At 35.4% G+C, this 27,407-nt stretch overlaps 1 protein-coding gene across 1 annotated transcript in view; it reads left to right on the forward strand.

Moving 5' to 3' along the window:
* Nucleotides 1–27,407, forward strand: part of LOC150094927 (uncharacterized) — a 259,949-nt gene that overhangs the window by 114,610 nt on the left and 117,932 nt on the right. The window contains exon 5 of the mRNA XM_090411150.1: nucleotides 2,176–2,262. Coding sequence (XP_090267276.1) covers nucleotides 2,176–2,262 — 87 coding nt within the window. The remainder of the gene's footprint in view (nucleotides 1–2,175; nucleotides 2,263–27,407) is intronic.

Genomic DNA, 27,407 nt, shown 5'->3' on the forward strand with positions numbered 1-27,407 from the left:
AGATTTTTCAGTTTTTAATAGTAATCTTATTATAATCACCCACTAGGTGGCATCTAGCATATGTGGCTCAGTTCTGTAAATTAAGATTAATATTCTTTGTTCTTGCCTCACCTTGTGATTATGCTAATGCATTGATGATGACCAGTTAATTTATGATCAAAATATTTGTAGTAATAAAATTTTTATATTCTTGTGAATACGTGTGGCTAAGAAACATTATTATGCCACAAGTGCCATTAAAAATTCATTTTCTAATACTGTTATGTATGTCACTGCTTGTTTCATTTTGCTCTTTCAATGTCATCTCCAGTCATCTAGAATATCTCCACCTACAGTTTTCATGTCACCTTTATCTTGTTTGTTCCCTTTTACAATACTCTTTCTTCATTTCTAAACTTTTCAATAGACTCCAGAACGTTTTGCCACTATTTTCTATGTTCTTGCCAAAGTCTTTCCATAACTTTTGTTTAGCTAGTTTTACACATTGGATCATTTTCTTTATATTTTTTTAGGACATCTGCTGGCATCCTCACCTATTTTTTTTTTTTTTTGATAAAAATGTAGCACTTTTGATAAATTAATGGTTAGCTGATGTACAGTCCATTCTTTTTCATACTGCTTCAAACTAGTGAGCAGATCTGAAGTAGCAGAAAAATATTAGTGCCACATTTGAATTTAAAATAATCTACAGCTGTCACTACTAGTATGTACCATTAATTAGAAAAATAAAAAACTATACTCTATTTTTTTTTTTAATTTCACCTAAAATACAATTTTAGATTATATTCAAATAAGGTGTAGCATGCACAGTACTACTGTAGGTTTACAACTTTTCATGGGTGAGAGTGACATATAAAATATAAATAAATATAATGGGTAAAAAATTTGCTGGATAATGTGAGGTAAAAGTTATTGTGCATAAAATATGTCTATACCTTAGTAATTCTTTCTTTTAAGGTTACACGGTCAGCATTCATGGTTAAGAATTTAGGGAGATACAACACGCGTGTTAAAATAATTACTTAATATTAGAAAAGTAACATTTGATGTTTCGATCTTTGTATTGAGGTCATCATCAGAAAAATATATATGCATAAGAATCAAGCTACATGCGACTGCACTTTACAAAGGTAAAATGAATCTAAGCTGCTTATAATCTTTTATCCAGCCTAACCTCTAGTGGGAAAAGAAAAAAAAATTAATAATATTAAAAAAATAATAAAAAATTAAATTGAAATTTAAAAAAAATTATATATAAAAATAAATTAAAAACAGAACTGCATTAAACATCTCTAAAGTCCTCTCGTATTAAGATTTCTTTCTGGGCTTGTTCCGGTTATTATAAAGGTTGCAGATGTATATTTCTACATTCTTGGAATGATCGGTCCATCATTTTTGTTTAGGTTTGGATCGTGTTTGTGTGAAATGCTAAAACACAATCCAAACCTGAACAAAAATGACGGACTAATCATTCCAAAAATGTGGAGGACCCATCTGCAACCCTTATAACAACCTGAATAAGCCCAGAAGGAAATCTCAATACGAGACAACTTTAGAGATGTTTAACCTCCCTACTGGCCAATGTGGATGAAATAGTGACTCCAAATTGCACTTTGTATCCAGATTTATCTCGACGTCGTGGCCGGTTAGGGGGGTAATGTAGTTCTGTTTTTAATTTATTTTTATATCTATTTTTTTTTAACTTTATTTTATTTTATTTTTATAATATTATTAATTTTTTTTCTTTTCCCATTAGAGGTCAGGCCTAGATAAAAGATTAATAAGCAGCTTAGATTCATTTTACCTTTGTAAAGTGCAGTAGCATGCAGCTTGGGTGTTATACATATGTATTTTTCTGATGATGACCTCGATACAGAGGTTGAAACGTCAAATATTACTTTCCTAATATTAAGTAAAGTAATTATTTTAACACGTGTTCATCATCATCACAAACCGTGGGCTTGCTGCCTGTTGGTGTTGGTGTCTAATGCCTCCATTATCTTCTTCCACCTTTCTTTGTCCAGTGCACACTGTCGCAGTTTCTGTACATGTGTGTTGTCTTCCTAAATTCTTAACCATTAATACCTTAGTAATGACTGTTAAACATTAAATGATTTGAAAAATTGAAGTATCGATTTACAAGAATATTTTTTTCTTTCATTTTTGCTATTTCAGAAGAAGTTGCAGGATGAACTTGAAGAAAAACAAAAGAAAGAAGATGAAGAAAAGGAAAAAGAAAAATGGAGCAAGAAAAAGAAGGAGGTGAACAATGCAGAACTATATCCATTTCAGATATTACACTCTTGGGTTCTTAAAATAATTTGTTTAATTCTTATATCTAAGTAATTTGCAATCGCTTATTTTTAGAGACATTAAATTATGCAACAAAACAGGCGGCTTTTAGGGATTTCTCTTTTTGTTTTCTGATGAACAGCTAGGGAGACCGCCATGCTTGAAAATTTTAAAAATCAAAATTCTAAATTTAGATGAACACACAGATACCGGAAGTAAATAGAAAATATATTTTCAGGAAACTAGCATCATAAAAAAATATTCCCAAGTATTAAAAATAAGAATACTGTACAAATTATTTGTGTACTGAAATGGTTTTTATTTTGATAATAATTAAGTGCAACAAGTATCACAATATAAATAATTACTGTATTTTTCGCCTTATAAGATGCACCATTGTATTGGACGCAGCACATTTTCATGTCAAATATTGGAACAAAAATATTCTTTGTAGTATAAGATGCATGAATCATCTATCAAATTTTTCAGGTAAATATTAATTTTTTTTATTTTAAATTTTAATACATGTATTATCAATTTATTAGATTAAAAAAATGGATGTATAATAATATATATATATATATTATTATACTATATTTGTTTATAATAATATAAACAAAATAATTTTTATAAATTCATTCATCTTCTTTTCAAATCTTTATTCATCTTCATCAGAAACCGAGTCATTGCTGTCTTGAAATGTCATCGTCTGTACTGGTAGTCAACAGAATTATTAATGCCACACTTTTGAAAAGATTTTATAATAATTTTGAGTTTCACTTCATTCCATGAACTCTTTACCGATTCACATCTGCAAAATTGTAGCCTTCTTTCTCCTACCTGTAGTTGTTTCCTCAAAATTTGGAGATTGCATCCAATTGACCTATTTTTCCCTCACAAATTCTTTAAATGGTTTATTTATTGATACATCTAAAGGTTGAAGCATGGAGGTGAGTTCTATTTTTGTGTTTCATTTTATAAAGTTCATTCTTAACAGCTTCGGTTTTATGGCATATAAACTGATCCCGTACTAACATTCTGACATAAACTGCTGGGACTTGTGGACCATGCCTTTATCCATAACTTCATCCCTTCCTCATCTCCTTTTGGATAAATATGAATGCAAACTTCTTTGGGCATTGTTTTTCTTTTAAAAATTAAAAAAAGGTGACAGTTTTGTTCCATCCAAATAGCACGACAAAACAACAGTACAGTGGGTTTTTTAATGACCAGAAGTTTTAACAATATTTTTTTTTTACCTTTGGAGTCAACAGTCTTGTTTGAGGTCACATCAAAAGTCAGAGGCACTTCATCCATATTTGCTATCTGTAAAAGCTCAAAATTGTCTTGTTTTCTAGCATTTACGATGAATCCGTGAAACTCAATAATTTTATTTTCGAATTCGTCTGGCATGTTTTGTGATATTTTCATTTTTACACACATGCATAAATCATTTCTCTTCATAAATCTGAAGCACCATAATTGCGACCTCTAAAATCACTGATATTTCTTTCTGTTGCCAATAATTTTGCTCATTGAGTAATCATTTTTTGTAGATATGCAGCAACCCAATCCATTATCCAAGTTTTTAATTCATTTTCAATTTCTGGCTATTTTGCTGTTTTCTGCAGAGATTGTACTTCTATTAATTGCTGCTTTTGTTTCCTCCAATTATTGCCATTTTTTTGCTTACGCAATCACACTATGCTTAAACACAATCATATAGCTATGTCTGTGTTTCATAGAATCCTTGGGTTATAAAAAAATGTAAATATGATAATGCATTAATTAATGTAATAATAAATAAATAATGTGATAGTTTTTAAATGCATGACCGTTAATGACTGTGTATCTATTCAACCTGATCACACATTACTGACAAGCAATGATGCTCTGCAACTGCGTATACATAAAAAACACATCAGTAAGATGCATCAGTTTATAAGACACATCCTAATTTTCAGATAAATTTCATCATCATCATCATCATCATCAAATTCCTGAAATGTACCCTCAAGGGGTGTACAGGATATGACAGTACTACATGAAAAAATTACATCATTACTAACTTCCTATCTACAATTTTCCTCCAAATCAGTCTGTTATTTGTCAAGACTCCAACATTATCAGATCTTATATTTCTATCGTCTAAGGCATTTTGTACCATATCAATCCACCTATATCTTGGTCTTCCTCTGGGTCGTTTTCCTGCCAACCTGGCAGAGAACACTTGTTTTGCTAATCTTTCCTCTCCCATTCTATTTAAGTGACCATACCACCTGAGATTAGCTCTGCTAACGCATTCCTGGATGCTGACAATGTCAAGTTCTTTCCTAATATCCTCATTTTTAATATGATATTGCCATTGATGCCATCTGTTCACGCCTATAATCTTTCTCAGGACACTCGTATCTGCAGTCTCTAGTCTTTGGTCAAGTGTTTTACTTCTGACCCAGCTCTCAGATCCATAAGTTAAAACTGGTTTGAACACTGTCTTGTATACAGCTAATTTAGTGTTCTGACTAATTTCTTTCTTATTCCACATGAATTTATTCAATTGACTTCCCACCATACCAGCTTTGCTGATTCTGTTGTCTATTTCTATATTAAATTTACCTTCTTCAGTAAAAATGGTGCCTAAGTAGCTGAAATGTTTCACTTGTTGCACAGGTTCTCCATTCACGACACAGTTGACATTTTCAATGATTCTGCCTATTTTCATTGTCTTTGTCTTTTTATTGCTGACCTTCATACCATATCTATTACAACAGCTATTCAATTTAGTCAGAGAATCTTGCAGACTTGTAGCGGATTTATTTAGACGTATAACATCATCTGCATAAACAAAGAGCTGACATTAACATCTCCGATTTTGATATCAGGTTTAATACCACATTCCTTCATAATGTGATCCATATAGATAATGAATAACAGAGGGAATAATGTACATCCTTGTCTCACACCAGATTTAACATTAAACCATCTTCCTGTACTTCCTTCAATTCTAACTGCTGACTTACAACTCAAATGAAGAGTAAGTATTGCTTGATATAATGCCCCATTGACACCATATAACTGCAGCATATTGAATAGCTTCTCTCTTGGCACCTTGTCACATGCCTTTTCCAAATCGACAAAACTTAAATACAGATCTTTGTTGTATTCCCATGCTTTCTCAACTATTTGTCGTAAAGTGAAGATCTGATCCTGACAGCCTCTATTTGGCCTGAATCCAGCTTATTCTTCACCAAGCTTTTATTCCACAATTCTTCTCAACCGTTTCTCAAGTATACTTGCATAGATCTTGCCAGGAACACTCAGTAGGGGAATACCTCTGTAATTCTCACATTCAGTTTTATTTCCCTTTTTATATATGGGTACTATGAGAGCTCTACTCCAATCATCGGGAATTCGTCTCTCTGTCCAGGCTTTCTGAACTATGCAGTGCAGCCACTGTAAGGCTTTTATACCACCATGCTTCAGCATTTCTGGTCGAATATCATCTACACCTGCTGCCTTTCCACATTTCAAGCCTTTGATGGCTTTTTCTACTTCAAGTATGGATATGTATTCCTGACTGCATGCCTGGTCAGTGTTTTTTTATCACTGTGCTGTCATCACTGCTTGTTTCATTTAGCAGTTTTTCAAAGTAATTACTCCATACTTCAAGGATATCTTTTTCTCCTGTTTTCATGTCACCTTTATCATCTCTAACTGCTTTTACAGCACTCTTTCCTCCATTCCTAAGCTTCTTCAACAACCTCCAGAATATTTTGCCACCTTCTTGATATTTATTTTCTATATTCTTGCCAAAGTCCTCCCATGACTTTTATTTAGCTAGTGTTACACACTGTTTAGTTTTCTTACATTTGTCTCTGAATTCTGTAAGAGTAAAAGCTGACTTATTTGCCAGGAACTTTTGATATGCTTTCTTCTTTTCCTTCACTGCCTCTTTAACTTCCTGTGTCCACCAGGGGGTTCTGATTATTTTATCCTTGCACACAACCTCACCACATGCCTCTCTGGCAGAATTAATCAATGTTTTCTTCAGAGTTTGCCACTGAATTTCCATGGTTTGATTCCTGTTCTCAAACTCTTTCATTTTCTTTTCAATAATCTTTCTGTATTTTAGTCTACAGTTCACATCTGAGAGCTGCTCAACTTTTATTCGCTTTAAAACTTTTACATATTATTCTTTTCAATATGAAATTCAATTTTATCCTGCTCAAGACTAAATAGTGATCACTTCCAATTTCAAATCCTCTGTACACTCTGGTGTCCTGCACCAGGGAGAAAACATCGCTATCATCATCATCATCATCAAATTCCTGCCATGTACCCTCAAGGGGTGTACAGGATATGACAGTACTACATGAAAAAATTACATCATTACTAACTTTCTATCTACAATTTTCCTCCAAATCAGTCTGTTACTTGTCAAGACTCCAACATTATCAGATCTTATATTTCTATCGTCTAAGGCACTTTGTACCGTATCAATCCACCTATATCTTGGTCTTCCTCTGGGTCGTTTTCCTGCCAACCTGGCAGAGAACACTTGTTTTGCTAATCTTTCCTCTCCCATTCTATTTAAGTGACCATACCATCTGAGATTAGCTCTGCTAACGCATTCCTGAATGCTGACAATGTCAAGTTCTTTCCTATTATCCTCATTTTTAATATGATATTGCCATTGATGCCATCTGTTCACGCCTCTAATCTTTCTCAGGACTCTCATATCTGCGGTCTCTAGTCTTTGGTCAAGTGTTTTACTTCTGACCCAGCTCTCAGATCCATAAGTTAAAATTGGTTTGAAAACTGTCTTGTATACAGCTAATTTAGTGTTCCGACTAATTTCTTTCTTATTCCATATGAATTTATTCAATTGACTTCCCACCATACCAGCTTTGCTGATTCTGTTGTCTATTTCTATATTTAGTTTACCATCTTCAGTAAAAATTGTGCCTAAGTAGCTGAAATGTTTTACTTGTTCCACAGGTTCTCCATTCACAACACAGTTGACATTTTCAATGATTCTGCCTATTTTCATTGTCTTTGTCTTTTTATTGCTGACCTTCATACCATATCTATTACAACAGCTATTCAATTTAGTCAGAGAATCTTGCAGACTTGTAGCGGATTTATTTAGAAGTATAACATCATCCGCATAAAGCAAAGAGCTGACATTAACATCTCCAATTTTGATATCAGGTTTAATACCACATTCCTTCATAATGTGATCCATATAGATAATGAATAACAGAGGGGATAATGTACATCCTTGTCTCACACCAGATTTAACATTAAACCATCTTCCTGTACTTCCTTCAATTCTAACTGCTGACTCACAACTCAAATAAAGACTAAGTATTGCTTGATATAATGCCCCATTGACACCATATAACTGCAGCGTATTGAATAGCTTCTCTCTTGGCACCTTGTCATATGCCTTTTCCAAATCGACAAAACTTAAATACAGATCTTTGTTATATTCCCATGCTTTCTCGACTATTTGTCGTAAAGTGAAGATCTGATCCTGACAGCCTCTATTTGGCCTGAATCCAGCTTGTTCTTCACCAAGCTTTTCTTCCACAATTCTTCTCAACCGTTTCTCAAGTATACTTGCATAGATCTTGCCAGGAACACTCAGTAGGGAAATACCTCTGTAATTCTCACATTCAGTTTTATTTCCCTTTTTATATATGGGTATTATGAGAGCTCTACTCCAATCATCAGGAATTCGTCCCTCTGTCCAGGCTTTCTGAACTATGCAGTGCAGCCACTGTAAGACTCTTATACCACCATACTTCAGCATTTCTGGTCGAATATCATCTACTCCTGCTGCCTTTCCACATTTCAAGCCTTTGATGGCTTTTTCTACTTCAAGTATGGATATGTATTCCTGACTGCATGCCTGGTCAGTGTTTTTTTATCACTGTGCTGTCATCACTGCTTGCTTCATTTAGCAGTTTTTCAAAGTAATTACTCCATACTTCAAGGATATCTTTTTCTCCTGTTTTCATTTCACCTTTATCATCTCTAATTCCTTTTACAGCACTCTTTCCTCCATTCCTAAGCTTCTTCAACAACCTCCAGAATATTTTGCCACCTTCTTGATATTTATTTTCTATATTCTTGCCAAAGTCCTCCCATGACTTTTGTTTAGCTAGTTTTACACACTGTTTAGCTTTCTTACATTTGTCTCTGTATTCTGTAAGAGTAAAAGCTGACTTATTTGCCAGGAACTTTTGATATGCTTTCTTCTTTTCCTTCACTGCCTCTTTAACTTCCTGTGTCCACCAGGGAGTTCTGATTTTTTTATCCTTGCACACAATCTCACCACATGCCTCTCTGGCAGAATCAATCAACGTTTCCTTCAGAGTTTGCCACTGAATCTCCAAGGTTTGATTCCTGTTCTCAAACTCTTTCATTTTCTTTTCAATAATATTTCTGTATTTTAATCTACAGTTCACATCTGAGAGCTGCTCAACTTTTATTCGCTTTAAAACTTTCTTACATGTCATTCTTTTCAATATGAAATTCAATTTTATCCTGCTCAAGACTAAATAGTGATCACTTCCAATTTCAAATCCTCTGTACACTCTGGTGTCCTGCACCAGGGAGAAAACATCACTATCAACAATAACATAATCAATGAGACTTTTCTTATTCCTAGCCTCTTCTCTCCATGTGAATTTGTGCACATTTTTATGTTGGAACATGGTGTTAGTAATAACCAGTCCATGTCCTGAGCAGAAATCCAACAGATATTTGCCATTATTATTTGCTTTGCTCTTTTCTCCAAATTTTCCCAAAATATTTTTGTATGTCTCACAATCATTTCCTACTCTACTATTTAGATCCCCAACAAGGACCAACTTTTCCTTTTTCATTGTGTCAGTTGCTTTTTCTAAAGCCTCAAAAAATTCCTCCACTTCTACCTTAGTAGAACCTTCTGTGGGACCATAGGCACAAATAAGTCTCATTGTCCAGTTCCCCATTCTCATATTTGCCCACATTACTCTACTTGAGACAGCCTGCCATTCAAGAAGATTAGCCTCGTATTTTGTGTTGAATACTATGGCTACTCCTTCTTTTCCTTGATTGTCATTGCCTGAATATAACATTTTGTATTTATTGCTCAGAAAGATCTCACCAGTTTTGGTCTTTTTTGTTTCAGTCACCCCTATTATGTCGATCTGGTACTTATCTAATTCCTCAGCTAGCTCCATTTCTTTGCCATTCAGGCTTCTTACGTTGATAGTACCGATCTTTAACTCTGGTGATGTTGAGTTGGGGTTTGTTTTCAGATTTGTTCCAGTAGCTGACTTTTCGCTGTTTGCCCTGGTTCCCTGGCGAAAACAACGGGGGCCTTGTTTAACCGGGCGACGCCCCAGCCGGCATGAAATTTTGTCATGTTGTACCATCATTTTTTATTTTGGTTTAACCAATAAGAATACAATTTGGTCGGCTAAATCCCAAATTGCCAGCCCATCCTCGTTCGTTCAGTATCAAAGTAGATACCCAACAGGGTGCACCACGAGAAGGTGAGGATTGGACATTAGGTCAGAAGCCCTGGTCGGTTCTCCGCATTCCTTTAAAGGCTATGTGGAGGTCTCCTCTCAGTTATACAGCTTTGACCCTTAAGCACCCCTCAGATAAATTTTAGGTACAAAAAAAGCTCATCTTATAAGGCAAAAAATACAGTATGCTTGAATGCAATTTATAAATGGATCGTGTTAGTATATAGTATTCTCTTACAAATAGGTTATCTTTCTAGTTACATTTTCAATTTTAAGAGACTAGCTGTATGCAGTTACTTTTTTTTTTTTTTTTTTATTTCTTTGGCTCGATTACATATGTGTACATATTTTAAATATAATAAATTTAGTTTAATCCTTTATCCAAGTGTGGGCAAACAAAGTTTGCGCCTGAAAGTATCTTCAGGACTGGGGGTAAGGTGGTACAACACCAGGACGACTCCTTGCAAAGGTGGAGCAAGCTACCAACACTCCTGTCTCAGTATCGCTCACAATGCAAAACACATCTCCTTGCGGATATGTCTAATGTTATGCATTAAGGGAAGGGCCACTACCCAGACTAGTTTCGGCCTTTATTGAGGTCTCTTCAGTGGAAGCCAGGCCCAGGTGGAGATACCAGCCAGAAGCATTAGCAGGTCATCTCTTCCTATAGGAGTTGCCAATTGGTGTGCCACCTTTTTAATAAATTACTCTGGATTTAGAGCAAGATGTTGAAAGTTTATTTTTCACTTGGTTAGAATATAATAAATTTAGTTTAATCCTTTATCATAAAGGTCAAAACTAGTCTGGGTAGTGGCCCTTCCCTTAATGCATAACATTAGACATATCCGCAAGGAGATGTGTTTTGCATTATGAGAGATACTGAGACAGGAGTGTTGGTAGCTTGCTCCACCTTTGCAAGGAGTCGTCCTGGTGTTGTACCACCTTATCCCCAGTCCTGAAGATACTTTCAGGCTCAAACTTTGTTTGCCCACACTTGGATAAAGGATTAAACTAAATTTATTATATTCTAACCAAGTGTACATATTTGTTTCTCATTCAACAGTATACAGTTCATCACTAGCATAGTGATAGTTTAATGATAATGAGAGGCTACTACTTTTTTGCTTCATGAAGTTCAGTTGTAGAAAATTTTTTCCATTTAGTCACAATGTAAAATTATACTTCACAAGAAATTATATCCCTGTTTTATCCTTTACCTAATGTAAGCAAAGTTTTGTGATTGAAGTATCCTCGCAGATATGATATTAGTCATGAAGGTACTTCATGCATAAACATTATTGGCTTACTTGGGTAAAGGAAAATAGTATATAATTTCATGTGAAGTAAAATTTTACTTACCAAGTGAAAATAAACTTTCTACAACTATCTCTGATCTAGAGTATTTTAATAATAAAGGGATACACCTTTTTTACTACTTGTATATGAAAATATATGACTTTGCATTGGTTCAACCTTGGTATCTTCCTGGGTCTGGATGGTAACCTTTCTCTTAATGCATAGTAATATATACACCTGAAAAGAAGTGTGCTTTTGAATTATGGAATGTTAAAGCAATTGACATGAAACTAATAGACTCTATACAAGTAGCCTAGTCATGAAGATGCTTCCATCACAAACTTTGTTTGCTTACATTGTGGTGAGGGATTAAACAAGAATATAATTTCATGTCAAGTATAACTTACTTTGAAGTTTAGTCACTTTTTAAGTTTATTATTTATATTGTAATAACAGAATTTGGTGACTTTTGCAGAGTGTTACATATATTTTGCAACATCTACAAATTAAGGCTGGTCATCTACACATGCATTTGGTATTGGTTTATTATATTCACATGCTTCAAGTCTGATGTTAATTCTAGTTGTGATTTTGTTATAATCAGTGTTTGCATTCTGTTAAAAAAAAAAAAAAAAACTTGACTAGCTAAGTATTTTAAGTGCTAAATGTGTAAAATATGCTTAGCTTCTTCTTCTCTCTTCCATCATCATCTATGTGGATGATGATGATGAGGCCGAATGAACTCTTTCAACTTCTGTCTGTCCCGGGAGAGTCCGAACAATTCTGTCCAGTTTGGTGTCACTTGTTGTGATTTGGTTTTTAGGTCCTCTTTTATTTTGTCTATCCATCTAATTCTGGACCGTCCTTTGGATCTTTTACCTTTCATCATTGTATTCAGGGCTTTAGATGGTAGTCTTTCTGTTCCCATTCTGGTCACATGGCCAAACCATTGCAGTCTTCTTTCTTCGATTTTGTCTATTATTCTTATTTCTTGTTTTAGTCGTTTCCTTATGTCTTCGTTTCTTAGTTGATCCAGCAAAGATACTCCAAGTAATCTTCTTAGCCAACCCATTTCAGTAGTTAATAATTTTTTCTCTTCAGCCTTTTTGAGATTCCCTTCCATAAAGGAGTATTGGGAGGACTGTTGTCTCATAGATTCTTACTTTTGTTTCTTGCTTAATGTCTCTTGACTTCCATATTTTATTAAGTCTTCCAAAAGTTTGGGATGCTTGACCATTTCACCATTGTACTCAATTACTCCTCCGAGGTAGGTGAAGTTTTCTACCTGCTCTAGATTCTTACTATCAATTCCAATTTTCAGATTGATGCTTCTTTTTCCTATTTGCATAATTTTTGTTTTGTCTATATTTATGTTTAATCCAGATTTTATACACTCCTCCTTTATTTTATCCAAAATTCACTGTAGATTTTCTTCTGTGCTTGCAAGTAATGCAATGTCGTCTGCAAATTTTAAATTTGTTACATTTTTCCATATATTTTGATTCCGGAGTTGTTGTTGTTGTCTTGTCCTTTGAAGAGTCTTAGATGTTTCTGTGTGCTCCTTGTACTGCTTTGGCTATGTCAATGATTTTGTTTGTATACAGCCGTTGTTCAGGATTAGGATCTATTTCTTGCAAGGCTGCTGTAATTGCTGGACAGGTAAAGATGTGAGTGGGTATCAGTTCAGTATTGGGGCAGTTGTTGCAGTTTCTATATGTTCTTGTATCATCTGTATTGATCTTCATTCCTCTATAATGTCCTGTTCGTAGTCTTGCTATCATGGTGGAGGTCCTTCTGTCAGCACTGATTTCGGAAATTTGATGTTGTATCACTGATTTCAGTGGAATTAGTTTAGCTTTTGCTAGTGCATTAGCATCAGCAAGCGTTATCATGTGAGTTTCTTGATTGAGTTGTCTGGCCTCTTTTGCTAATTTATCTGCTGCTTCATTGTAATCAATGCCTACATTAGCAGGAATCCATTGTAAAATGCAACTTTTACCTAAACACTTTAGTTGATTTAAAAGTTTATGGATGTCTTGTGTGAGCTTGGTATTGCCATTTTTGATTGCCTCCATAGCTGATCTTGAGTCAGTGTAAATTATAATTCCTTCAGATTGTTGAGATGATGACAGTTTTAAGTAGGCTTCTAGTGCTTTATTTATTGCGTAGAGTTCGCTGGTAAAATTGGAAGCGATTCTCCCAGGAAGAGATTCCGGAGTCATCATTGTTTAAGGCCTTATTGGTTTCTTCTTCCAGTGTAAGATTGAACAGGTCTGGTGACAGATTTCATCCCACGTCTTACTCTGCTCTCTGTGTGGAACCAGTTGGTTAAGGTGTCCTCCATTCGTACTGCACTTTCAGATTTCTCGTACAGATTCTTTATTATTCTTATTGTTTTGTTGGGAATTTCAAATTCTTCCATAGTTTTTCATAGTTCTCTTTTATGGATTGAATCAAATACCTGACAAAAGGCTATGAAATTTATGTAGCAACTTTGGTTGTACTTTAGCGTCTTTTCTATTAGCTGTCTTAAGGTGAATAGTTGATCAATTGTGCTTTGTCCTGGTCTGAAACCTGCTTGTTCTTCTCCTGCTAGTTCTATTTATGGCTTAATTTGTTTTTGGAGTACTTTCATAAAAACCTTACTTGGAATACTGAGGAGACTAATGCCTCTGTAATTATTGCATTCTGTTTCATCTCCGTTTTTGTATATATGAGTTATAACTGATTTCGTCCAATCAGTAGGCACTGCTTCATTTTTGTAGATCCTTTCAAATAATGTTTTAATGGTTCCAAAAGTTGTTCCTTTCCTGCTTTTAAGAATTCTGCATGTATTTGATCAATGCCAGGTGCTTTCCTAGTTTTGAGTTTTTCTATGCTGTGTGCTATTATTTCTTTGGTAAAGATATTTGTTTCCTCTTACATTTCAGTGACTGGAATAGTAATATCCTGGGAGCTGTTTTTATTATATAAATCTCTGAAGTATTCTTCCCATTTGGCCATTCTTTTTGTTTTGCTTTCAATTAGTTGTCCCTTTTTGTTTTTGATCGTTATAATTTTTGTTATCTGTGTCTTACTAATTTGGTCTATTTGTTTATATAATCCATGAAGGTTATTTTCTTTTGATCGCTTCTCTGCCATTTTGCATTTTTCTTCTAACCAGTTATTCTTGTCTCTTTTAACTAGTTTTCTCATTTCTCTGGTTAATCTATTATATTCATTTCTGTTATAGTTCTGTTTTAGTTTCATGCTGTTCTTTTGATCGCTTAACCTTTTTACTTCATTCAAGATCCAATCCTTTTTACTTTCTCTTTCTATGTAACCTATTGTATTTTCTGCCGATTTTAATATTATTTTCTTTAATTTGCACCAATGTTCTTCGATGTTTATATTCTTCTGTTTTGGCGGTTCCTTCAGGTTTTTATATAGTTGATATTTTCTTAGAATATTGTTGCCTTGTAGTTTTTTTTTACATTCAGTCTCCTTTTGACTCTAAAAGTGCTTTCATATTTTAACTTTATTCTTAGGTTTGCTAATACTAGCTAATGGTCTGATCCACAATCTGCAGAAAAGGATCTGCAATTTAGGATACTTGATTTCCATCTTTGGTTTACAATAATATAGTCTATCATATTCTTGGTTTGTCTGTCTGGTGATATCCATGTCCATTTTCTTTTGGGTTTTGGTTGTTTAAAGAGAGTGTTGTTATTCTTAGTCTATTATTTGAGCAGAAGTTTAGCAGTCTTTTGCCACATTCATTGCTTTCTTCATACCCGAACTTTCCGATTACTCTTGGCCAGGTATCCTAGTCTTTGCCTACTTTTGTGTTTAAGCCCCCCATTACAATTAGGATATCTTGATTTGATGTCTGCTGTACTGCTTTTTGCAAATCTATATAGAACTCCTCAATGTCTTCTTCTGATGATGTTGAAGTTGGTGAGTATACTTGAATAATAGTCAGTGATCCGATTGATGTTTTAAATCTTGCTTTAATTATCCTCGGTGAGATAGGATTGTAAGACAATAGAGAGTTTGAGCCTTTGGTTTTCATATAAGTGCTACTCCTTCTTGGTGTTTGTTGTCCTCCCTGCCTGAAGTTAAGATTTTGTACCGTCCATGGTGGAATTCTCCTTTTCCAGTCCATCTGGTTTCACAGAGTCCAATCACTTCCCATCGGTAGTTGTCTAATTCATGCAGCAGTATTTTCAATGCTCCTTCCTGGTGAAGAGTTGTTTTATTTCCTGTTCCTATGTTTGTTATGTTTTCTTGTCTACTAGGTGATGTTTTGTTCCAATAGCATTTTTTTCGCCTTCACTATCTTGGTTCCCTAATAGTAGGCACGACCTTGTTTGACCAGGCAATGGTATCTTTAGGTTGGTTAGAGTTCATTCAGTTTCAATGGTTAAGTTTCGTCAAGTGTCAATCACCACTCCTTGACCTGAATTCAGCTGCTCCTAACATGGAGTACAGACGCTGTTTGCAGCCGATTCAACGAATACAGTCGTTGTTTAAGATTGCCATATCTGGCTACCCTCACTTAGTTTAGCCTGTGGGTTGACACAGTTTACCAGGGTGTGGCTGCTACCAGTTCACAGTAACTTCTTGGAGCCATAAGTGAGAGTTGGGTGTCCAGTGAGAACCAATCTATCTGAACCACAATTACGGCGACTGTCCAAGTGGAGAGATACTATCTCTCTTCGACACCCCCATACACCCCGTGTCTTACATGCTTAGCTTAAAAGCATTTAAATAACATTGTAATGCACATGAATCATAGGAAAAATTTAGATGGAACTGAATTTTTCTTATGACAATGTAGCCTACTTTATACAATAAAAAATTTTTTTAATTAAATTGAAAAAATATTGAAAAGATGATAAACAAATATTAAAAATGAAGTAATTCTGAATATGAAGTAAAAATGAATCATTTTTAGAATATTTAAAATTATTTTATACAAGAATTGGAGTTTTCATATTTCCTAATGAAGTGAACTTCCACCACAGCAAGATTTTTTTTGTCATTGTTTTATGGTCATATTTAGAAAGCATTATTCATTTTGATTAGTGCCATTTGGAAAGATTAAATTTCTAATTGTTTGGTTAGATAGCTTGGACAGAAATAATTCTAAAATGTGATTGCTTTAAAGAATAAGAAGAATATTTTAGAAAAATACAGGAATTAAATGTGAACCATGCAAAAAAATCAAAAACAACTGGTGAAATTAGGACACATTTGCTTGATGAAGATTCAAATAGACTAAATTAAGCTTTTAAAACAAAGACAGATGAAAACCTCAACAGGAGCCTGTTAATGGAAACAAAAAAAAAAAAAAAAAAAAATTGGAATAAAAATTACAAAATTGGCTTGAGAACATGAGATTGATAAATGCAGAAATAATGTCTCTGAAAGCATACTTTCTTTCAGAAATAAGTAAGGATTTTCACAGATGCATGACCAGCATGTAGTAAATAATATTGAGCTAACTTCTATTTTGAACAAATGCTTGTTATTTTGTTTGTTAAGAGTTGCTGCTGTGATTCTGTAGCTAGATACTATACTGTGACTACTGATAAGGTGCTAATTTTGTAATAAGAACATGACAGAACTCATTAATGCCAAAATTAAATTCAACCTCGTGTAACACTCATTCTAAGTCAAATTTTACCATTCCATTATAGTTAGTATGTCAGCCTGCCAAATTTGAAACATTAGGCAGGCTGTGACAAATTGGAGCACTTTGAAAAAAAATTAAAAATGCTCAAAAAACATTGTTTTTTCTTCTACTCTGCACACCTGCAGAGGTGTTTGAACAAATTTGGAATATAATTGTTTTATACATTACTGAAGACCTGAGATATCATCTAGTTGGATTAAAATTGAAGAATATCATTAAGGATATGGATTACATGTTTGTAGACTCCTTTGCATGTCACATTTTTCAACTGATTTTTACCAAATGTGGAATATGGTTATTCCTCGCATTGTTTATGCTCTCCTGAGAATTTTACTCTAATCAAACAAAAATATAAGAGGTTATAAGAATAGGTCACATCATTCAACTGATTTCGATCAAATTTGGAATGTAGCTCTTTCTAACATTTCCTGAAGTCCTCTGGAAAATTCAGCCCAAATAGACAAATGGGAAAGATGTTTCTTCTTGCAAATATTTGTACAAGTCATTGTTTTGTACAGTGCTAAAGTTCTGTTGGAAAATTCAACCTAATGAGATTAAAATCCAGAGAACTGCTGGGGAGTGAGAGCACTTCTTCCTCCTCAGGTATCTGCATAGGTCACTTGTTTTAACCTTTTTGGGCGAATATGCAATATACAGTTGTAGACACAACCCTTGCTATAGCAAAGTCAGTGGCTATAGTAAACTACTGAAAAGTTCCAAGCCACTCCTCATAAACACAATGCTATTCTATTGGACATTCACTATAGCAGACTTTTCCTGTTGTCCCTTGTAGTAACTGTAGTGAGAGTCAGCTGTAGTAGTTTCTTTCATTGTTTAAGTCACCTTGTGATTTTTTACATGTTTGAACCAAAATTCAAGAACAGGGTTGTGTAGGAGGGAGAAGAATGTAATTTGCTACATATACTTAACACTTTCCATCACTCACCCAATTTTGATTGGCTTTTCCTAGATTGTTCACCTACTTGGAAAAAAATAAGTAATATCTCATACACAAACATATAAAAAAAGTGGACAAAGACTGAGGATGTAAAAGGTTTAGTGTAATTTAGAAATTATTTCTTGACTGTATTATTGTTTTAACTGAAAATACAGATTTTCTTTTGAAATTTTAGCATTACCATAACAACAGCAATAATGTTGCTGCAAATGATTAAAATAATATCATTGAAGTAGTGGCTTCTAAATTGCAGCTTACCTCCTACTTCTTCACTTATTTTTACATATGAGATATTATTTACCAAACTTCATATTCATCATCATGAAGAAATTTCTTTTTCACTTTATAAATGATGGAAAGAAAGAAAAAATTTATTAGAAATAATTGAAAATGATCCAGGAACATTTTTTTCCGACTTGTAATACAAAAAATGTTAAGTCAGAATGAAAGAATGTATTACGGAGGCTGTTATAAGGTGAGAGACAATAATTATTGCCTGAGTACATGCAACTGATTATAATCAGTTAATGAGCAGTATAAAGTGCAGGGTTGCAAGGTAACTAGATAGTAAGGAAAGTGATTCAAGAGCAGATAGCTAACTAACCACTGTAGAAGATAGTATTTTATCCTTATAAGTGTGATATCTCACAAAAGCTTGAGCAAAAAATGAATAATGGAGGAGAGAAATATATGGTGATTAAGTGACGTATGAGGAATTAAGTAAACTCAATAGTAATAGGATGATAGAATTTCAAATGTCATGGGGTGGGGGTTGAAAAGATGGAGGTTTCAAGCCATTTGCTGTATTTGGAATTAAGGTGATGCAAAGATTATTGACTGCTAGAATCCAGAGCTGGGTTGATAACAATAGGATTCTCTGTGATGGTAAGCATGGATTGTTCAAAGAGAAGTTGTGTTTTAGCAAATTAGTTATCTATGCATCTGCCATGTAACAGCAGATGTTTGAACAATATTTAGATTTTGCAAAGTCCTTTGATAGTGTGCCCCATGATAACTTTGTATTTAATTTGTAATAGATGGGACTGGATAGAAAATTAGCTGTCTGGTAAGATTCAGTGAGTTGTGGAGGTGGGTTGTTTGTATCCCATAAGAGGAAAGTCACTAGTGTTGAGCCTGCAGAAAGCTGGTTTAGAGCCATTATTGTGTGATATTGGAAAAAATGTTTTTAAACGGGAATGTGCAATTGTTTGCAGTGATGTAAAGATGGGAGTGAGTGAATACCTGGAAGAATTAATTTGGGACAGATCTTAAAGAGCAAAACCAAATTGAGAAAAGTGCCAAGTTTTCTTTACTTATTTGGGACTGGAGACTGCATCACTGAATATCATCCCTCTGAAGTAATCGCTTGTAAATCATCGGTGGTTTAAGGATTATTGGCACAGGGAGCACAGAGGTCATACTGTGCCAAACTATACCTTTTAAATGACTCATCAGCTTTGATTTTTAGGTAACACATGAATGACTCACCATTCCACTCACCGACTCAGATTGTACAAGATATTACGTTCTAAGGGGGAACAGTTTGTAACATAGCATCAGTTGCATGCACTTGTCATCTTTCGTGCTGAGCCAACACCTAATCAGAAAAGCGTAAAGATTTTTCAGTGCTCTGTTTTTGAGTAAATTTTGTTTTTATTTTTACTTTCGGAAATTTTGGACCCTTACCAAGATGTGCCACATAAAGATTTGTCACTAGCTGAAAAAGTTGCTTCACTAGACCAAATCAAAGGCCATCCATTCATCCAATGCCAGTCATCATTGTTTGGTGAAGATAACTGGAGTACCAAAATCTATGATTGCATGCTTGATATAACAGCAAGATAATCTGCGAGAAGAATGAACATGTCATGGAAAACAGGAAATATCCCATAAATGGAAGCATGAAGGTATGGATCCTGACATTGAAGATGTCCTAAATCAGTAGTTTTCCATTATAACTGGATGAGAAGCATTTGTCAGTGGTCCAGTGTTAAATAAAAAGAAGTCAGAGGAGCTAGCTAAGAAGCTGAGTCATGATGATTTTAAATAGGATTACATTGAAGGACTTTAAGGACAACAGATCATTGTCTCTATTGATAATTGATAATGAGGGAAATTTAAATATGGACATATTTCACTATTATAATTAATTTGAATAAATGATTTGTCGCTCAGGCTCAACGAAATGTTAGTTTACCTTTTTATATCTTTTTAACTATTAACATGAAACTTCACAGAATTGGGGTAACTGCTTAATTGAGCCAAAATGTTCTGACTAGAATGTGTTCATTTGTTAGAAATATATTGAAGGAGGTGGAGGAGATATTGGGATGGTGGTAAACACTTGAAAATTAAGGATCGTATTTTAGTGGAATTGTAGAAATAACACACTATGTTATGGCAATGATTAATTATCAGACATTGACATGTAAATGTAAAGAGGCAACAATTTCATTGTACAAAATCAGACTGCATATGGATTGCTGTGTGATATGGTCACTGAATTGTGTGGACAAGCTGTTCAATCCCTGGCCTTAGGATTACTAATGTAGGCTAGTAGTTCATCCTCTTCTTCTTTCTAATTGTAAGCGACCACTTATAATGTTGACTGACTTACTGCTGAAGATTTCAGGTTATTTTGATTTTAATGGTGTATAGACTCCACATATTTAGTTCACTATAAAGATTTCAGATAAGTGACATTAATTTAAGCTAATGTAACATTACGAAATTTGAATGTTAATTCTGGATTTTCATGTTTATAATTTCATACTCTTCTTGTTCTCTTCTTTCTTATATGTCTCCCAGTATTGTTTGCATTTGTACTTTTCATGTGTTGTCTTATTTATGTTTGCTTCCTGCCATTCCTTTTTTATTTATTTAGCATATGGGGAAAATACAAGAAATTATTGAGCAAAACTACATACACTATATACAGACTATACAGACTGACAGCTCAGTTAACTAGTTGATGGCAACTGTCTGGGAGTAAATGCAAATTCCTGAGGCCTCCGCGAAAGAATTGTATGGGGCAGTCATCAGTGATATGATGCATAGTCTTCACAGTACCACACTCATGCAGAAGAATAACCGTGAAATTCCCCACAAATGTAATAAGTGGGCACAGCGACCTTGTCCAGTCCTAAATCTGTTTAACTGACTCCAGCGATGTCGAGGTAGATTTAATCCTAACAGTTTGATAGGATTAAATTTGGATCTATGATCGGGTACTTTTTCATAGTTTGTAGTTCATTCCAGAATCTTCTCCACCATCTAGTAATTCCATCAGAATCTTCTCCACTCTAGTAATTCCATAAGCCATATGGGAGATCTGTGCTGGAGGTGAAGAGATATTATTATTATTATTATTTCGGGTGACTCCAGGAGTCCTTAGACTCATCGAGGGAGGCCCTAAACATCATGTCCACACAACTATGCGATTGCATTCTTACAGTATCTATCATACCTTGTCTTGAACTCGTTCACTGTCATAGCACCCACAACAGACTCTGGCAGCTTATTCCACTCATTTACCACTCTAAAAGTAAAGAACGCAGCTCTAACACCCCTGCTAACCACACTCTTGCCCAGCTTCCATAGGTGTCCCCTAGTTCTCCCACCACCAGTCCTGATCTCAAAAATATCCTCTGAATTAATCCTATAGAATCCCTTTAGCAATTTGAATGTCTCAATCATATCCCCCCTCCTCCGCCTATCAACTAGTTTCTGCAACCCACAAATCTTCAACTTGTTCTCATATGGTTCATTCCATAGACCTGTTATCATCTTAGTCACTCGCCTCTGGATCCTCTCCACCTCCTCCCCATCAAGAAGGAACCGAGGTGACCAAATCTGGGCACAGTAGTCGAGATGAGGTCTTATCAAGGCTCGGTACAGAGGTACAATAACTTGCTTGTCTCTGCTCGTCAAGATATTTTTCAACAACCAAGTGAGTTGATAGCTGATTTAGCTACTTTTGCAGTGTGCCCCCTAAACTTCATCTCCCTATCCACCAACACCCCCAAGTCCCTGGCCTCATCAATCTCTTGGAGTACAGTTCCACCAATGTGGTATACTGCTGCTAATCTTTTCACGCCAAAATGCATAACCTTACATTTTGTCACATTAAATTGACATCCATTCTCCTTAGCCCAGAACTCCAATCTATCTAAGTCATCATGCAAGACTTTGGCATCTTCTGCATTCACTATTGCCCTACCCAACTTTGCATCATCAGCGAACAAATGAATTGTTCCACTTAGATCTTTCCCTATATCGTTAATGAACAGATTAAACAGCAGTGGTCCAAGAACAGAACCCTGCGGCACACCACTAGTCACAGGCTGTCTTTTGGACTCTACTCCTGAATAAACTACTCTTTGATATCTCTCCATCAACCACCTATCCACCTCACCAACCCTATATCCATTCCCATATGTTGTAGTTTACGGATTAGTATTCCATGTGGTATCCTGTCAAACGCCTTTGCCAGGTCCAGCAGTATCACTGTAAACCCATTTCCCTTATCCAGTTCAGCCGTCACCTTGTTATAAAACTTGAGCAAGTTACTGAAGCATGATCTACCCTTCACAAAGCCATGCTGTCCCCTGTACAGTATCTCGTTTTCATCAATCCATTCCTGTATTTTTCCCGACTACTTTCTCTAAGACCTTGACAACGACTCCTGATATACTGATTGGTCGGTAATTTGCAACCGTAGTCTTGGATCCTCCTTTATGCAGTGAAACTATTTTCCCCTCTTTCCACACCTTCGGAACTAAGCCAGATCTGAGACTCAGATTAAACAACATGGTCAAGGGCACTGATAATTCTTTAGCTGCTTCACGCAAGACCCGTGCCGGTATACCATCCCATCCCACAGATGTGTTCACATTAAGGTTCTGTAATAGTCTAGTCACCTCCACTTCATTCATCACTATTCCCATATAAACTAATGGTTCCTTCATTTTTTCAATGTCACCACCTGGATGATATGCTTTTGCAAACTGCGCGCTCAGTCGATATAGCTCAGTGGAGCTATATCGACTGAATCAGTCGATATAGCTCCACTATATCGACTGATTCAGTGACCTCCTTACCATCGTCATTCCTTAAAATCATTTTACCGTGTACAGTTTTTTTTCTTGCTTGCAGCATATTGAAAGAACTGTTTTGGATTCTCTTTTGCTTGCAAAGCTAGTTTCCTTTCATAATCCGCTTTTGCTTTTTTTACCACACTCGTTACCTTTCTGGCCTGCACTTTATACCATTCGTGTGCCTGCAGGTCACCCCTTTCTTTAAATTCCCTCCACAGTTGTTTCTTTTTTTGCAGCTCAAGCTTAATGGTGTTATTCATCCATTTAACCCCTACTTGTTTTACTATTCGGACCCTAGGTATACAATCAGCCATTACCTCCTGTAAATGCTCCTTGACCACTTCCCATGCTCTATCGACGTCCAGCCCTTGCAGTTGTACATGCCATGGCACTGATCCAAGCAATCTCCTAAGCTTGTCATACTTGCCAGCATGGTAATTCCACATATATCCTGTCTTAATCGAAAATTCCACACCTTTAGCCACCTCCCAGGTCAAGACCTTATGATCACTCTCACCAATAGGTGGCAACATGGTCATATTCATTACAGTCAAATTCTCAGATGCTATTACCAGGTCAAGCACTCTCACACCCCTAGTATTTTCAATTACATGCTGTCTCAGATAGTTATCCCGTAATAATTGAATAAAATCCTTTTCCTTCCTCACATGTGTCCTCTCCTCCTTCCAATCAATGTTACCATAGTTGAAATCCCCCATAATAATTACCCTCCTTCCACTCATTTCATCAATTTCCCTATGCATACTATCTCCACCATCTATTCCATCACCTGGTCTATAGCAGCACCCAACTGTATATTTTATTCTGCCAGTCTCAATCTCACACCAAATAGCCTCAAATGAGCTCCTTTCACTATCCTGCGATACAACTTCAATTCTCCTTGGCTGCAGTTCATCAGCTATCATCAATAATACCCCTCCCCCCATTTTATTCTCTCTGTCCCTCCTAAACACACTATAACCTACACATTCTATCCCACTAACTATATCTTCTTCCGTCAGCCATGTTTCACTAATGCCAATAACCTGTGGCCAGGAAGAGCCAATCAAGGCCAAAAATTCTTCCTTCTTGTTCCTAATACTCCTGGCATTAGTATACATGAAATGCAGTGATCCCTTAGTCCCACCCCTATATTGATAGGTTATTCTAAATGACCCATTCCCATTTTTTGTCCTTAGTGCTGGCTCGGGTACATTATATACATTCTTACACTCATCTGTCTCACTGATGTCTGCATATCCATTCACCCCCCCCCCCCTCCTTGGTAGTTCTAGTTTCCCTGGTTTTGCACATCCATTTTCACTTCATTCAGCAACACTCTTTCCAGTCTCCGCACACCAAGTCCATTCAAATGCAGGCCATCCATCTTGTATAAGTCCTTTCGCCCTTCAAACTCATTCCACACGTCCACGAATTCCACACCACACCGTCTGCATAACCTACGCATAATGTCATTTGCAATTATGGCCCTCCTCCTAAACTCCTCTCTGTCATACCGCGGCAACAGACTAACCATTCTAACTCTGTCACTCTTTTCTTTCGTTACCTTTAACAATACTTTCAAGTCCTCTCTCATAAAAAATTTATCACCTTTCAATTCATTCGTACCCGCCACAATTATTAATTCTTTCACCCTCTGTTTTTGCACTCTAATACCCTCACTTACATCCTTAAATTTCGCACCCGGTAAGTACGATTTAGTTACACTGCCATCTATCACCCCTCTTAATAACGAGTCACCATACAACTCTTTCCTTCATTTCAGAAACTCTCTCATTCTTGCACTGTTTTTTTACATTATCCGAATCACTCTGGAAAGAGTTTTGCAGGTGCTCTAATTGCCGCTGCGCATTTTGTATCACTGCGCGCAACCTAGCGATCTCACTTCCTACAAATAATTCCTCATTATTTTTATCATTTAAACCATTTTCTCTCTCAGTATGGTTGCTTTCACTCTTTCTTAGATCACCGCTCTCATTGCCATCTTGTACATCGCAATTCTCTATCACGCCACTATTTTCACTCACATTCTGGCAATTCTGGCTTTCTTCAACCATAATTATCTCACTACCTGACACATACTTCAACTCCTCACTTTGCTTACACTTTCTACACATTCTCCCACCACTATCACTTTCAACCCAAATTCCAGCCTCATTCGGGAATGCATACATCCCACACACATCACATTGGACAAACTCTCTCACATTATAGTTTTTGTACAATGGCGTTGTATTTTTTGACGCCATTATCTTACGTCGCATTGGCGCCATATTCAAATCTATGAAACGTAACATTATATACTAAATTAAATAACGTAATTCACACCAAAATCCCACAGACACAACAAGCTACCAAAATTAGGCAATATTACATTATGATTTTAACCTATATTCTAATTTTTTACTCAAAATTGTACTTAGCTTTCGGGAGCTCTCTGAAAACACAACCATCCGTCTGGCCCTCTAGCGGGCTTGTTCATCTTGATTAATAGGAAGATACATATTATGTCTGATTTTCTTTATTACTTTGATGATAACTTCTCTCTTCTAAAGCATGGAGAAGTGATTTAGGAAAGAACAGGTAACCATGGGAGAGCAGTAGGTCATAAGGTACCAGAGATGGTTCTCATTGTTATGTTAAGCTGTGTGGCGACTTCAGCTCCAAATTGGCAAATAATGCTCTGCACTGGGAAGACAAGAGCTAGAGCTTCTGTAAGAGTCAAGGCATTACAACCCCAAGTTGTGCCTGTCAGCTTGTTTATGATGTTTTTCATGGCAGATATCTTTAACTTAGTGTTTTCCAAATGTATTTGTTGATTTAGACTTGATTTAGGGTTTTTCATGGAGAGTCCTCTTGCAGAAGTTTATTTTTAATTTTCTATGAGCCTCATTGTTATTTAGGTGGAAAGCAAAAACAACAGTTTTGCTGAGATTAGGAGATATTTCCCAGTGTTCAAAGTAATTTTATAGTGAGCTCAGTATGTTATCAGTATAGATAAATTTTCGACTAGCTGTTGGGGAGGGGGGGGGTTATCGCTTATGTACAGGTTGAATAAAGCTGTGGCAAGGACAGATCCTTGTGGCAATCCATCCTGTAGGATAAAAGTATTGCTTTTTTGTGAATTCAGATGAACCTTTATTTTCCTATTGAAGAACATTTGTTCTAAAAATTTTAGTGTTTTTTGCAATTGATTATGTGTGTTCCTTTGTGTATGATTTCCCACTATTTTTTCCTTTGTTCTGCTTTCTGTCGTTTCCTTTGTTTTCCAAAGAATGAAGTGGAAAGGTCTTTCTATTTTTGCTTAATGTCACTTTAGCAAACCTTGTACAATAAAATACTATTCTGTTGTCCATAGGGTTTGATGTAGCAAACATCTACAAAAAAAATCAGTTTATAATATATATGATATGCTAGATGCAAATAGCTAGCCTGGTTGACTGAGTGGTTATCGCTTCTCCTCCAATTTACAGGCTACAAGGTTTGAATTTCACTTTGGTGTGGATGTTTGTGAATGATTTAGGTAGGCATCAGTTATAAATGTCCACTTCCATATCATATTGGGAAACTTAAAAATATACCATGCTTTATTTGTAGAGCAGAGCTCCTGGATATAACCCCACTCTTAAAGCTCTTAATTTATTTATTACCATTAAGTAAGTCACTTATTTGAGGTTCAGTCAATAAATTTACAGAATTGTTTTGAGCAAATGCCAGTAATGATTTTTAATTGTTCTTTCTCATACAAATTGTGTATATCATTATTCATGTACACATATAAATTATTCGCATTTGTTCCTATGGTAGTTATCATGTACACCTTTTCAGCACAGTTTTGGTTTTTAATATGCATGCAGATCACAAGAGGCGTAATCAGGAAATGAAAAAGGGTTTTGATGAAATGCAGAAATAATCTTTTTGACTGGATCTGAAAGTGATATAGATTGTATTTCTTGAGGAATCTGGTTAGGTTATCTCCAATGTTTGCTATAATATTAGCATTTGGCTGTAAATATTATTCACAAAGTGTTTTCTTTTCTTTTTATTTCCTGTTTGAAGGAACAAGTGACTTCATAGTTTTCAATCATCCATCCGCATAGGCTTTCTTGTAGGACAGAATAAAAACTTTATGCACATAAAGTCATTTCTGCTTTGGCAGACTATTCAAAGTCATGTTTATATCTGAATTAAAAAAAGACTTTAAAAAGACTTAAAGATTCTTAAAGAATCTTTAAGTTTCTCTAATGTAACCTTTAGTTTTCCACTTCTATTATGGGATTTAGCCATTCTTTTTTAATTAGTAGAGACCTTATATTACTCACATTGGTAGTATTACATAGATATAAAGTGGGGCATGTGGTAAATGCTCACGAGTATTTATATATATATATATTCATTTTTAATATAAACTGACTATAAACCCGAGAATTATAACAAATTGAGATTTATTTGCAAACGCAACATGCTTTGTCGAGATTGACTTCATCAGGCATTAAGAACATAGAAAGATATTAAAAGACACTAAAAAAAAAAAAAACATTGAG

This window comes from Typopeltis vanoorti, chromosome 21 (assembly GCF_054136105.1).
Source record: "Typopeltis vanoorti isolate ZY-2024b chromosome 21, IOZ_Tvanoo_1.0, whole genome shotgun sequence".
NCBI classification, from domain to species: Eukaryota; Metazoa; Arthropoda; class Arachnida; order Uropygi; family Thelyphonidae; genus Typopeltis; species Typopeltis vanoorti.